Here is a 12,006-nt window from a genome sequence, read left to right as displayed (position 1 = left end):
GGCTTGCTCACTTCGAGAACCATGTCAACTGCATGTATCGCCCGCCACCTCCCCCAGGTACTGGTTCGGATGACCGCACTTCCATCACATATGACGACTGAATATGTTCATTGGTGTATTTCTTGTTTTGTTAGTCTTCTGGAATGTTAGACCTCTCAGACTCTAGATCTCTCAACTATCAATTTTACTTTTTGTACGTTATATGGTCATCGCATTGGTCAACAAACCTGGTCGGGGTGAGACCACATGCTTTTTGATATCCATGTATATTCCTTATGATTAATAGAAATTTCGACTTAAAAATAAAATAAAATTAAAGAATTAATGATATTTCATAAAAATAAAAAATTACTTTTATAAAATATCATTCCATTATTTTAAGTAATCAAATTTTATTTTTACATCATCATAATAATTTAATTTAATTTTAAGGTTACGATTAAGTTAAACATTAAATTGATGTATGAGACTTCTTTGTTTATTAGACACAAACTTCTTTAATGTAATGATTTGAATGTTAACTTTTTACAAAGGTGCAAATTTTAGTGAACTTAATGGTTAAGAATATGTGTTCCCTCTTAAGAGGTCACAACTTCAAAACTAGAGGGAGGTAGAGTTTACACATGTTGTTTGATAAATATTGGTGCATTGTGACGAGGCTAAGGGGTAGGCATCCTCCTTGCATGGGTTTCCTAAATTATCATTGATGGGAGTGTCTGAACATCTCAACATTTGCTAAATCTCAGGTTACACCCAATGTTTTAGTCAAAAAGTCAATGAAAGTGTATGTATTCTACCTCTCTATGGATTTGAACTTGTGATCTGTTATGAGGAAACACATGTTCTTAATCATTAAATTATTTATATTATTATTTTTTATACTAAGTTGTGTTTAGGTAGGGGCCAACCTTAATATCTGATAGAAGAATGATGGGATGTTTGTGAGTGTATATTTCCACAACCCATAGTCATGTTGATATACATTTGTGGATATAGGCTTTATTTGAGTCCCTAATGACGGGTATTGAGACCACTCAAAATGTAAGCCATCAATAAACTTGCACACACCATATATCCATAAACTCATATCAACATGATAGGATGTTGTCATCTAGATTGTGCCTAGGTTGGGGCTAGCCCTAATGTGGATGGAAGAAAGATTTGTTGAATAGCGAGACAATGTTGGATGGAAGAAAGATTTGCTAAATAGCTAGACAATGTTGGATGAAAGAAAATATTTGTTGAATAACAAGACTTATGCAAGATTTGGTTGAACTTGGATGCTCCTTAAGATAATGTAACCCCTAGAATTGGCTCCCACCTTGTAAAATTTGAACATAAGAATTTATAAACCTAAACTCCGCACATACCAACTAATCTACACCCATTAAATCAAGATCTTAAAATTATAGCAAAAACACTCACATGTTAAAATATTGAAATCATATAAACACAAATTAGTATTAAAAAAATATAATTTTTTTTAACCACAATCATAAGCAACATAATCTTACAACTTAATCAATTTTATTATTATTTTATTCCAACAATATTACCTATGTGCTTCATAACAAGTATATGTGTCAACTTTTTATTTTTGAATTTCAATATTAGAAGTGAATATTTATTATTATTATTAGTATAATTATATTTAAATAATAATACATACACACCTCATAACCAAATATACTTATCTAACTCTACATAGTACATATGTGCTTTACAACTAGTGTAAGTGTTTTTAATTATTTATTATTATTATTTTATTATAATAATAATACATACACACTTCATAGCCAAATGTATAACTCTACATTTCTGATTTTCAATTTTGATTTGAATATTTTTTCCTAAATTTCAACCCCAAAGTAAGTCAATAATACATACACACTTAATATAAATATGTGAAGTTAGAGAAAGATTTCGGTGAAAATCACATGGAATCTCATTTGTCGAGGCGTTTAGAACTAACTAGTGTGGGTGTGGTTCATCGTCAGGACAAGATGAAGATGAACCACACTAGTTGGTTCGAAACGCGTCGACAAATGAGATTACATGTGATTTTCGCTGAAATCTTTCTCTAACTTAATATGGATCACATAAGCCTAAACTCGATTAATAAATATGTGACTCAAAAAGTCTGATTTTTAATTTTGATTTGATTATTATTTTCGAAAATTCACTGCAAAATATTGCCAATCAAGACATACATCTATGATACCGAAAACACTCATAAACCCCAAAGTAAGTTAATGTTAGTAGAAAGTAGTTTTGCCGAGGGCCCGAATGCATGACCTAGAAGCATCTCCACTTTTCCAGCACCTAAATATTCTAAACAACTTCCAATTTATTCAGTTTTTTTTCTCACATGAGGAAACATCTAGAACTTTTGGAATCGCTTGATGCACAATATAAATTTACTCGCTTCCCCCTCTTCCTTTCGCCTAGCCGTTTCATTGGTTGTTTGCTAAGAATTCAGAGTGTCGTACTGCGCATCTGTTTGGCTTCCGATTTTGTTTATCTTCGTAACATTTCGAGTGTGTAATTTTCCTCAGCAAAGTTGCAATGGCGGACGATTTTGAACTTCCTGAAACTGCTGGAATGATGGAAAATGAGGACTTTGGCGATACTGTTTTCAAGGTTGGTGAAGAGAAAGAAATTGGGAAGCAGGGGTTGAAGAAATTGTTGGTTAAAGAAGGGGAATCGTGGGAAACACCCGAAACCGGTGATGAAGTTGAAGGTATTTTAACCCATGACCTCTAAATTTGGTTAGAAATCTGTTTGATTTAAGATTTAAGGTCCCTGCAATTTTCTGGGTTTTTGCACGGGATGAATGACTTATGGTAATTGTATTGGCAGTTCATTACACCGGAACTCTTCTGGACGGTACAAAGTTCGATTCTAGTCGGGATAGAGGAACTCCATTCAAATTCAAGCTTGGTCAAGGTAAGTAGTTATTTCCCCTCTTATTTACCTAATCTGGGTTTTGTGCCTTTGAATACTGTAAACTCAGATCTCTTCTGTAGGAATGTCGAAAGGGTGATTTATAGTCTGCATGGTATTATCAAATCTTCGTAATCGACACGCTTGTCAAGGTTCTCAAATCGTTACTAGACCAAAAGCTCCGCCATTATGTTCTATGTTGGACTCTTTAAGTTGGAGCTTAGTTTTCCGTTTCGATTGAACTTAGGCAACAGATTGTATATTAGGGCTTTAACCCCCCATTCCAGGTTGACACTGGCTTCCAATGGCAAATGTGGCGGTTGATGTTTAATGTGCTGACTGACATTCTAGTTTTTGTTTCAGAGCAATACATTCGTGTGTTTGTTATTACCTTAGAGTGTGGAGTGTCTGCTATTACTTTAGCGTGGGCTTTCATTTTCAAGTCGGGTTAGTTTTTTCATGGTAAACGAAAATCCACGAAAATTAAAAAGGGACACTAAATACACGAAAATAGGTCGATGGCACTGTAAAATTACTTACGGGTTAAAATTGTAGAGCTGTGCCTGATGCCTAATGCATCTCCAATTAAATTTAATAAAATGAAGTCTAAGATCACCCACCCGCAGGGGCGGGGGGTGGGGGGGGGAGGAGTGTACCAAAGCCGTTGAAAACTGTACATGTGTGGTATCCAATGTAAGCGACCATGGTAGGATCGAATGTAAGAAACTGTGTAGCTGTTTTTTTTATTAACCATCGCATGGAAGTGTTAGAAGCGTTGGCTGGACTATCGATATGTGGGATGAGCCTCGGGCAGAGTTGAAGAATATCATCATGATAATGGCCTGGGTCGAAGGGGATGGGTTTAATGGTGGAATCGGCGAAGCCTTTAAAGATGGATTGGGTGAAAATGTCTTGATCTGGTGCGTGCTAGAGCTTATAAAAAAGCAAAGGATGAACCTATCTGCTGGTATCGCTCCTTTAGGTTTGGAACCGTTAACCTTATCTCTTGTTTCAAGATTAAAAAACACGACAGAACCTCGACAATATGCCTAGACACTAAGCTAGTTTGTTTGATTATCTTTGAATGTTTTGTTCTTATTATTTTTTTCAGAGAAAAGCAGTCTGTATCTTGCTATTCATTTGGAATCTATGAGATATTTAAAAAAATTTGCAGAATCAACAGGTTTACATATTTCTATCTGCTAAGCTTTGTCTGAGAAAACCGGTTGCAGAAACATTTGAGTTCTCTTACAAAAAACTAACAGAATTCTAAGTGGGGCTGAAGAAACCCGAGAACTTTCTGTTCATGTTCCTCAAACTAAATTCTATACAAGTAAATTGTTCTTATTATATTTTAGTCTTATATAAGTAAATTTCATTTTATTCTTGAGCCAGTTTATCTTCTAATATTTTGTTCTTATATTATATTTTAATCATATGTAATTATATTTTATTCTTCTATAATTATATTATATTACATTAAATAGTGTGAGCACATAATACATCATTTAGTAAAAGAAATAAAAATAAACATGAGAACATTGGTAGTAATTTCTGCCTAAAGGACTCATTTCTGTGATGCTGTCTTTAGGGGTTCCAACGGCTCCACTGTTTTGAATTCAAATGCACTCTGTAAATGGTTACGCGATCTCTTTTAACAAAAATTCATTGGAAACGCTTCGAAGAACAGGAAGCTTGACTGTTGAGATCTGCCAACTGCATTTTGTACTCCCAAATATTAGTACAAGCATACTTGGGTTTTGTAGATCTTGTATCCTAAGTATTAATATAATGTCAGGGACTATTGAGAAAATAATTTTGCTTTTCACTTTGAAAAACGAATGTTATCGGTATATCTTAAAATGGGTCCTGGCTCCAAGGCCATGTAAAGTGTTCATAATAATGGGAAATGTGTCCTGCTACAAGGAGTATAAGTGTTCATAAAATGGGTCCTGGCTACAAGGCCATGAAAAGAGTTATGTATAAACTGTTCAGAACAAAATATAGTTTAAAAATGGACCCTGGCTACAAGGCCATGAATATTCATGTATAAAATGTCCAGAACAAAATGTAGGGAGGATTGAGACTATGCCAAGGGCAACTTCCTTTACCTAAGGAAGATATGAGGTTGGACTTGTCAAATCTTCCTGTCAAGGGTTTAATGAAGATGTCAGCAACCTGCAACACAGTGTCACTATAGCAAATCAATAATCCTATCATGATTACATCCGGAATACATGTATGATGTTGATGTCCTACTGGTGTTTGTGGTTTGATTTTACCTGGTATCAGAGCTAGAAGAAGGTGAATTTAAATTGTGTTTCTCCATTCAGAAGACGAAACAGTCAAATTTATCGAATTATTGAGATTCTGGAGGACCTTCTTTTTCACAGAAAAGGATATTATTTTATAGAACTTTAAGAAGATTTTATTTTTTATTATTTTTTTATAATAAACTTTTACAATCTTGCTTAGGTGAGTGTTTCCCTTAAATATCTTTTTATGTTGTATCTTTGAATTTGAGTTAGCCACAAGAGCTTGAGACTTGTGATTTTGGAGCCAGGAGCATCCATCTGCATGAGTTTATCCTGCTCACCAGTAAACAAAACATCAGAAAGTGTACTAATTATAAAATTTGGGTCCAAGGTAAACAAGTCAAGGTGGTGTGTTAGTTTTATCCAGGTTAAGTTCAATGATTTAAGATATTATATCCTAAGTTGGCATATTGTGAACCACCTTCTCCAAATATGTGCTTACCACCTTTTTAAATGCTGAATTCTCGCAGTTTGCAGTAGATGCTGGACTTCTCCCAGTTGGCTATAAATTGATGGAATGACCTTATATTTCAGAAAATAGAAAATGTTAAATCTCAATAGTGGGTCCCAGCTACAAAGCTATGTTAAGGTACCAAAGTACAAACTGCCCAAACTAAAAGTAAAAACAGGCCAGAACGAAAAACAGGAAAGACTGAGACTACAGATTATAATAGATATAATCTACCCATGTTACTAGTCCTAGTTTTATGTGGAGTGTGACATTGATTCTTGTCTATTTATTTTTCATATTTTTTTGGGGAGTCTTGTATCAACTATATTCATTTCTATATTTTGTGGACAGGTCAAGTAATCAAAGGATGGGATCAGGGGATAGCAACGATGAAAAAGGGGGAAAATGCAGTCTTCACCATTCCTCCTGATCTGGCATATGGGGAATCGGGATCGCCACCTACAATTCCACCCAATGCGACTCTGAAATTCGATGTTGAATTGCTCTCTTGGGCTAGTGTAAAAGATATCTGTAAGGATGGGGGCATTTTTAAGAAAATTATCAAGGAAGGGGAGAAATGGGAGCACCCAAAAGAAGCTGATGAAGTTTTGGGTGAGTATAAGATATGAGGCCTGTAAAATATAAGTCGCTAGTACAATTTCTTATGAGGCCTGTAAAATATAATTTGCGAGTACAATTTCTTTGATTGCATGTAAAACTACTAATTTGATAGGATGGACAATGTACATCAACTAACTTCTATTTAAATAATGGCAGTTAAATATGAGGCTAGACTGGAGGACGGAACTGTTGTATCAAAATCAGAGGAGGGTGTGGAGTTTTATGTGAAGGATGGTATGGAGACCGTAATGTCAAATTGGCACTTTTTTTCTATGTCATTCTTTTAGTGGTGGTTATGGAGCAGTGGAATCCATGTGTTATTGAGCGTTTGTTCTGTTATTTGTTGCACTTAAAGCAATCAGTAACAATATTTTGACTCCTGATACCTGAGACTGGTCTCTATGTTCCAGGATATTTCTGTCCAGCTTTTGCCATAGCTGTCAAAACAATGAAGAAGGGAGAAAAAGTATTGTTGACAGTGAAGCCTCAGTGTAAGTTAGAGGAGCTGATAATATTAAAATGCCGATTAAACATTCAAATTATATTTCAGATGTAGCAGGTCCCAGTTTTTAACTTTTTGTTTTTATAACTTATACCACTTGCCATTTAGAAGTCATTTTGTAGTGATTCTAAAAGAAGCATTGAACCCTTTCAGATGGTTTTGGACATCAAGGACGTGAAGCAATTGGAAATGATGTAGCCGTGCCACCAAATGCAACATTGTTGGTGGATCTTGAGCTTGTGTCTTGGAAGGTTGTCGATGAAGTTACTGATGATAAGAAAGTGCTGAAGAAAATCCTGAAGCAAGGAGAAGGTTATGAACGACCTAATGATGGGGCAGTGGTCAAAGGTATTTAGTAATTTGTATTGCTGGTTGTTTTCCTATCTTAGTGTATTTTCAAGGACAATTTTCTTTGCAACTGCCATTATATCCAATGAAGTGATTTGAACATAGGTCTTTTTAAATTTTAATGTATGTTCTATTTTTTGGACAGTGAAATACACGGGGAAGTTAGAGGATGGCACCATATTTGAGGAAAAGGGATCTGATGAAGAACCATTCGAGTTTATGGCTGGAGAAGGTGAATTGTAGTTTTGTTTAAGCGTTTTTCAGTATTGGATAATTGTTCTTTTGCTGGTTAACATAATCCTCATTTTCTTGTCAGGGGACAGTTTACTGTCCTCTTGAGAGGTAGAAAGTAAAGTAATTTCTAAAACATTAATCAGAATTTTTAATGTGTCATTGCTCCTGGCAGAGCAAGTTGTTGATGGATTAGATAGAGCGGTTATGACAATGAAGAAAGGAGAAGTTGCCTTGGTGAGTGTGGCAGCTGAATATGGTTATCAAACTGAGATTAAGACAGACTTGGCAGTTGTTCCACCAAAGTCCAACTTGATTTATGAAGTGGAGCTGGTTTCATTTGTAAAGGTTTGCATACCATCCTTTTTCCATTGTGGTTGTTTTAAAGTGATTTCATATATGAAAAGTCTACTCTTTTCCTAATGCTTCCTGGTCTCTCATTAGGAGAAAGAGTCATGGGACATGAACACCGCGGAGAAGATAGAGGCAGCTGGGAAGAAGAAAGAAGAAGGGAATGCATTATTTAAGGTTGGCAAGTATTTTAGGGCTTCCAAGAAATATGAAAAGGTAAGCAGCAGTAACTTTTTGTAACCATTCTTTCTTGTCTGGAATGTTTTAGTCAAAACTTAAGTGGAATGGACGAAACTGTTATATATTGAAAATTTCCTTTGTATAATACCTGTATGCAGGCTGCAAAGTATATTGAGTATGACACTTCATTCAGCGAGGAAGAGAAGAAGCAGTCGAAGCCCTTGAAGGTCACTTGTAATCTCAACAATGCAGCTTGTAAACTCAAATTGAAAGACTATACACAAGCAGAAAAATTATGTACAAAGGTACTGTCTACTGAATTGGCATGATAAGTTGATAACAGTTCCTGGGATTATATAATTTTCAGCTAATCTGTTCTTCTGTGAACTTTGAAGGTTTTGGAGATTGAATCGCAAAACGTTAAGGCTTTATATAGAAGAGCACAAGCATATATTCAGACAGCAGATTTGGAGCTCGCAGAGCTGGACATAAAGAAAGCACTCGAGATTGACCCCAACAACAGGTTTGCCCTTTTTTTAGCTTATAAGTGTCTTCCGTTTGGAAAACATCAATTTCATTGTAAATTTCTTTGCTCCTTGTGGAGTCCAGAAGCTCGGTCCTTGGATTTTAATTTTTATCTGTCATAAGGGGCCGAAGTACAATTGTTCAATTTTTCATCAACTTGATTAACTAGCTTTTCTAATGTTTCTTTTGTTTGATATTTTTATAAATTATCAAGTGGGACATTAGAGTTTCAGACTATGCTGGTCGTGGTTGGTATTTGCCATGTTGTGTGTAGTATTATTGAACTAAAAGGGAGAAACTATTTGGTGTCTCGTGAATGTGAAAAAAGTAAAATGGAAGAACTAATTGATGTCGTGTGAATGTGGAAATAAGTAAAGGAAATATATATATATATATATAACCAAAGTTTTTTTTAAATGATTGTAAAAGGTGATTGATCAATATGTTTTTTTGATTTACAGATGGTTAGTCAATTAGGTTCAAATAGATTTATGTTATAAATGGTTAGTCAAAAGGATTAGGTTCAAATAGATTTCTGTTATAAATGGTTAGTCAAGAGGATTAGGTTCAAATAGATTTCAAAAGGATCAGGTTCAAACAGATTTATGTTAATACGTTAGAAAGAGTTCATGCACTCTTTCTAATATTTAGTCAAAAGGATTAGGACAGATTTACGTGTACATATTAACATGAATTTGTTTGAACCTAATCCTTTCGACTAACCACTTATAACAGAAATCTATTTGAACCTAATCCTAATGTGTGCCAGAAGTGGAGCTGTTATTGTTACAGCAACGAGGGTGGACATGTATTTATTCATCAAAGGATCAGAGAGAGGCTTAAGCAGATCACCAAAAATGGGCACAGTAGCAGTGCAGTGCGGTTGAGAGCATGAATGACAAGTAGGATTAGGTGGAGACTTAGCACGCATAACACCAACACAATTTCTCTTTTTAAATGTTTTATAATTCGTGTGTTGTAGTTTTAATTCTTTTGTTTGACCTAATATGGCCTTAATTAACCATATTAATATTATGATAAGGAGAATGATCCAGGAAAAACAATCAAGCTCTGGTTCCATAACCCATATCAATCTTATTATGATAAGGAGAATGATCCAGGAACGACAATCAAGCTCTGGTTTCGTAATCCATGCAAGGGTATTGTTACCGGAGCAATTTATAATCACCGGCCTATGATGATGGGTAAGGTGAACTAGCCGTATTGTAGGTTACCATGTCTCCTTTGAGACTGTTAGCAGGGTTCTGGCCAATGATTAGCAACTTAAAGTCTTCGATAGAGTTTAAGAGAGAGAGCAGTTTGTTGTCATTGTAATATAACAGAGGCCTCTCATTTGAAAGGTGACCACTTGCATAATGATTGTAAGGTAACTTTTACCTGTATTTTCGATCAGGCCCAGTCGAGACTGTTAAAAAGGGTTGTGACAAATGGTTGGGACAGAGCAGTTTGTCCTACTTATCCAATAGAGGAAGTGAAAAAATAGTGTATGACAGTTTTTTCTTCCATTGGGATATCATCCAACTTCTTACAGTTAAAAATAGTTCTATTGTTCTGCATACTCTACAATCTGATACCATTCTACAATCTGAATCTAGATCAATTGATAGACAACGTTCTATGGAAAAGAGATCTACAGCCATCAGAAAGCTAAACAAGTTCTTTTGAATTTCTATGGATAGGATAATGTCTCGCCTGTTTCATCCTTTGAGGAATTTTGTAGATGAAATTACTTCGATCGATTAAACACTAGGTCAGGAGGTGTTTTAGAGCTGTCATAGTAATAATGGTCATGTCTACTGCCATGAGTGATTTGGCAGGTTTGTGGTTCAATGGGAGAGGTACGCAATGCTATTTTTTCTCTGTTCACCCTTGGGAGGTATGCAATGGACTTTTCTAATGTGTAGATAAAATGAATAAGGCCAGAACGATTGACAGGGAAGTGAAGAGTAGGGGAGGAAGGAGGGAGTTATATATACATGGTGCAACAGGCCACACAGAGTTACATGAGCATAATTACTACGTAATCAATCTACAACAGAATTGAAATATTGAATTCTCTTTTTGTTTGGGTTTTGATTAGATTAGTGGGTTACAAGTGCTTTGTCATTTAATTGTTTAACTGGGAATTGGATGGATATATTTGAGGGTTGTGTTAATATGATAAGTTATGTTTTTCTTGATTAATTTTTTGGTTGTGATTAATGGATAAATTTTGTAACTTAAGTGAGAGTTTCCTTCATTTGACATTATATATTTTTAATGGAATGTGTCCATAATTGTAATGGATAGGGATGTGAAGCTCGAGTACAGGGCTCTTAAAGAGAAACAAAAGGAGTATAATAAGAAGGAAGCCAAATTTTATGGCAACATGTTTGCAAGAATGAGCAAGTTGGAGGAATTAGAAAGCAGGGTATGGAAATTCTGAATTTAGTATTTTGTTATGTTTCAATTTGTTCCACTTTCACTATCTTATTCTTGAACTATTGCTTTGCCAGAAATCTGGGAGCGAAAAAGTGGAGACAGCTAATAAAGAGGAAGGGTCTGATGCCATGGCTGTAGATGGCGAGGCTGCCTGAAGTGCTTTTGCAAGTTTAGCGATATATTTCTATGCAGTCCTTTATAGACGAGTCTACCTTTTAGCCATTCACAATGAAGATTGTAAGTCGGGTGAACTTTTTTACTACGTTAGGTTGATCTATTTGAAGACACTCTTTTGCAAGATGCTTCTGCATTCATAGCAAAATTGTATGAGGGACTGGCAAGCTGAATTTGCTTGAAAGTGATGAAAGAGGATGTATTCTTGAAGTATTGCTTTGCTCTTAGTCTAATTGACTTAGATAATGAAGCTCTTGGTTTTTGTTGAATAATATGAAGCATGAATATCTCAACTGCATTGATAACGTTTGGCTGTGATGTTTGAAGTGAAGCCGGACGCACTAGAGTTTTCTTTATTTCAAAATTTCGATGCTCTGAATGGGTTTAAAGTTCATTTTAACATGTAGCATACGCAAATATGTTGTACCGTTTCTAAAGCTAAACAATGATTGACTGAGGGGAATGGTAGGCTACTAGTAGTTAATGTCCAGAAGCAGAGGTAATTTTAAGGTGACTGCACAAGAGTTTGTATCATAGGGAGGGACCAGAAACTAGACTTTTCTCACTCTCGCTAGTCGTTTCTGGGAGTTGATGGTGCTGTTTACACTTTTAGTACTTGACCTCAATCTATTTGGACCCTGATGATCTATTTAATATGTGTGTATTGATCTGATGTTGTGTTTTACGTGGGGGTCTAAATTAAGATAGTTATTAATGTAAAATTAGAAAGATTTTCCATGCAAAATTAGTTTTTTTTGTTGTAAAAGTTTATTTAAAAATCCAAGGTGTTTAATGGGACAAGTTTGTTTCTTATATACGATATTTGCGCTTCCATGGAAAAGTTGGGTCTGTTACTAGCGAAGGAAAATGAAAATGAAAAAAGTTCGTTCTGTTGCTGCGAAGAAAAACCAAAATTTGCCCAC

At 35.3% G+C, this 12,006-nt stretch overlaps 1 protein-coding gene across 2 annotated transcripts; it reads left to right on the top strand.

Annotated features, from left to right (window-relative positions):
• Positions 1 to 2,307: 2,307 nt before the first annotated feature.
• Positions 2,308 to 11,388, top strand: LOC149239826 (70 kDa peptidyl-prolyl isomerase-like). 2 transcript variants are annotated; one of them, XM_089373550.1, is made up of 13 exons: positions 2,308 to 2,740; positions 2,860 to 2,946; positions 6,061 to 6,321; positions 6,487 to 6,564; positions 6,741 to 6,821; positions 6,986 to 7,180; positions 7,326 to 7,412; positions 7,587 to 7,759; positions 7,856 to 7,978; positions 8,101 to 8,247; positions 8,338 to 8,465; positions 10,778 to 10,898; positions 10,984 to 11,388. In XM_089373550.1, exons 1-13 carry the CDS (start codon positions 2,566 to 2,568, stop codon positions 11,062 to 11,064), a joined length of 1,737 nt encoding a protein of 578 aa, XP_089229676.1. In that variant the 5' UTR covers positions 2,308 to 2,565; the 3' UTR covers positions 11,065 to 11,388. The 2 variants fall into 2 exon arrangements, with proteins under 2 accessions (XP_089229676.1, XP_089229677.1); XM_089373551.1 differs by lacking the exons at positions 2,308 to 2,740; positions 2,860 to 2,946 and adding an exon at positions 3,682 to 3,925.
• Positions 11,389 to 12,006: the final 618 nt, after the last annotated feature.

This window comes from Pinus tabuliformis, chromosome 8 (genome assembly GCF_031772625.1).
Source record: "Pinus tabuliformis cultivar Carrire ecotype Pingquan chromosome 8, CPIR1, whole genome shotgun sequence".
Classification (NCBI taxonomy): domain Eukaryota; kingdom Viridiplantae; phylum Streptophyta; class Pinopsida; order Pinales; family Pinaceae; genus Pinus; species Pinus tabuliformis.
This window is presented reverse-complemented; position numbering and strand designations above follow the sequence as displayed.

What these genes read in the sequence shown, in the direction of transcription:
- LOC149239826 (XM_089373550.1), top strand. Translation starts at nt 2,566, where the DNA reads ATGGCGGACGATTTTGAACTTCCTGAAACTGCTGGAATGATGGAAAAT. An exon ending in GGAGTTTTATGTGAAGGATG is followed by an intron (nt 6,565 to 6,740) that starts GTATGGAGACCG and finishes TCTATGTTCCAG; the next exon opens with GATATTTCTGTCCAGCTTTT. An exon ending in CAGAAAAATTATGTACAAAG is followed by an intron (nt 8,248 to 8,337) that starts GTACTGTCTACT and finishes TGAACTTTGAAG; the next exon opens with GTTTTGGAGATTGAATCGCA.